General features: G+C 46.7%; 1 protein-coding gene across 1 annotated transcript in view; it reads right to left on the bottom strand.

The window, feature by feature from the left end:
- npr1a (natriuretic peptide receptor 1a) overlaps window positions 1-2,500 on the bottom strand; it is a 44,108-nt gene that overhangs the window by 7,236 nt on the left and 34,372 nt on the right. The window contains exons 14-15 of the mRNA XM_062529832.1: window positions 2,168-2,327; window positions 832-987 (exon numbers count right to left, since the gene is read on the bottom strand). Coding sequence (XP_062385816.1) covers window positions 832-987; window positions 2,168-2,327 — 316 coding nt within the window. The remainder of the gene's footprint in view (window positions 1-831; window positions 988-2,167; window positions 2,328-2,500) is intronic.

Genomic DNA, 2,500 nt, shown 5'->3' with positions numbered 1-2,500 from the left:
TTTGTTCTTCCTAGAGTTCAGTCCTCCATCTCTCTCTCTCCTCTCTTTCTATCCATCTGTATCTCTCCTCCCTCAATCTCTCTCTCTCTCTCTCTCTCTCTCTCTCTATTCAATTAAATTGAGCTTTACTAGCATGACAAAGAATACAATTTGTATTCCCAAAGCATTTCCTGTAGTACATACTGTATATGCAGTAGTTGCCATTATTTAACTGCTTGCTGAAAACTCCCTCCACACACACACACACACACACATGCACACACACACACACACACACACACACACACACACACACACACACACACACACACACACACACACACACACACCGCTTACTGTAAACTCCCTTTGTTCTTCCTAAAGTTCAGTCCTCCCTATTTTCTCTCTCCTCTCTTTCTCTCTCTCTTTCCATCCATCTGTGTCTCTCCTCCCTATCTCCCTCTTTCTCTCCATCTGTCTGTCTGTGGCTCCATCATGTAAGAAGAGGAAAGAGACGAGCAAGACAGAGAGAAGTGGAGAATAAGAGGAAGAGAGGGAGATAGGGAGGAAGAGAGAAAGAGAGTAAATGAGAGGAAGAGACACAGATAGAGAGGAAGAGATAGAGAGAGCAGAAGAAGAGAGAGAGGAAGAGAGAAAGTAGAAGAAAGACAGAGCAGAGGGAGAGAGAGAGAGATAGAGAGGAAGAGAGAGATAGAAAAAGAGATGTAGAGGAAGAGAGAGATAGAGAGAGATAGATGGATGGATGCAGCAGACGCAGACGTGACAGAGACGTGATCAGATGAAATATCCAAGAGGCATTTTCAGACAGGCACGGCGGGGGGCAGCCCTGACCTTTGGGGCTGAGGGAGGGTCCTTCCAGGTAGAAGGTGCCCTTGAGCAGCGCCAGCTCCTGCAGGATGATGGCGAAACTGTAGACGTCGCCCTTCTGGCTACCGCACGGTGGGCACGGGTCCGAACGCAACAGCTCCGGCGCCGTCCACAACTTACCTGCAGGGGGAGACAGAGAGCAAGGGCACGGAGAAGGGGGAGAGAGAGAGGTGGGTGGAGAGAAGGAGAGAAGGAGAGAGAGAGGGAGGATGAGCAGAAGAGGAAACAGAAGAGATGAAGAGGGGGGAGAGAAGAAAAGGAGTGGGGGGACGGGGGAAAAGAGAAGGAGAGAGAGGGAGGAAAAGGAAAGAGAGGAGATGAAGAGAGGGGAAGGGAAGGAGAGAGAGAGGGAAAAGAAGAAGAAGAGAGAGAAGGGGAGGATGAGCAGATCTGCAGTACACACTGATGATGAGCAGAACTATACACTGATGGGCAGATCTATACACTGATGGGCAGATCTATACACTGAGGATGAGCAGATCCATACACTGATGGGCAGATCTATACACTGAGGATGAGCAGATCACACTGATGGGCAGATCTATACACTGATGGGCAGATCTATACACTGATGGGCAGATCTATACACTGAGGATGAGCAGATCCATACACTGATGGGCAGATCTATACACTGAGGATGAGCAGATCCATACACTGATGGGCAGATCTATACACTGATGAGCAGATCCATACACTGATGAGCAGATCTAGACACTGAGGATGAGCAGATCACACTGATGGGCAGATCTAGACACACACCATTGAACCCTGACTGGTTTAAATCACCTGCAAGTCTTCTCTGGAACAATAACACACCAGACATTGTCACTAATGATAAAGAAGTTGAAATACAAAAAGCATCATGCGTTTTTCCCTCCATTTCTTGATATCCTTTGATTTCAGCCAATGAGAACCTCAGATTAAATGTCACCATATTGTCGGAGTGTTTGGTAGCCTAGGTCAAGTACATACGGTAGGATAAGGACTTGTGGACTTTGCTTTGGAGGGCTATAAAAAAACCTAATGCCAAATAGTTGGTAAAGTACTGCTCCACATTAGTAAGAAAAGCTTACGTTTTCTTTGCCCGAGTCTGTAAAACTCATAACAGACTGTTGACCTGCTTAAATCTGTAGGGCTGCTCAGAGAATGTGAGTTCTAATGAAACTTCACTTGTAATGTGGAATCAAAAGAAGCACATAAAATATGTGTCCAGCTCTACTGATGAGCATAACAGACTTATGTGGTTCTGTGTGTGTGTGTGTGTGTGTGTGTGTGTGTGTGTGTGTCCAACTCTACTGACGAGCATAATAGGAGTGTGAGTCTTCAGGGCTGGTGTCTTTGGAGAAGCTGGGCAGTCCGTAGTCTGTGATCTTCAGGACGAAGCGACTGTCCACCACACAGTTGGAGGACTTCAGGTGACCATGGGAACCGATCACACTGTTATGCAGGAAGGCCATGCCCTGTGTAGCAGAGTGGAATTATGGGTAATGTAGTTCATTTCAGCAGCTGAATCCACCATAATAATGTTAACCAGTACCAATCCTCTTGACCAGCATCATCCCAACTGTGTGACATACTAGAAACAGAGACTGTGTGTGTGTGTGTGTGTGTGTGTGTGTGTGTGTGTGTGTGT

The sequence above is a fragment of the Sardina pilchardus genome, chromosome 24 (genome assembly GCF_963854185.1).
Source record: "Sardina pilchardus chromosome 24, fSarPil1.1, whole genome shotgun sequence".
Lineage (NCBI taxonomy): Eukaryota > Metazoa > Chordata > Actinopteri > Clupeiformes > Clupeidae > Sardina > Sardina pilchardus.
This window is presented reverse-complemented; position numbering and strand designations above follow the sequence as displayed.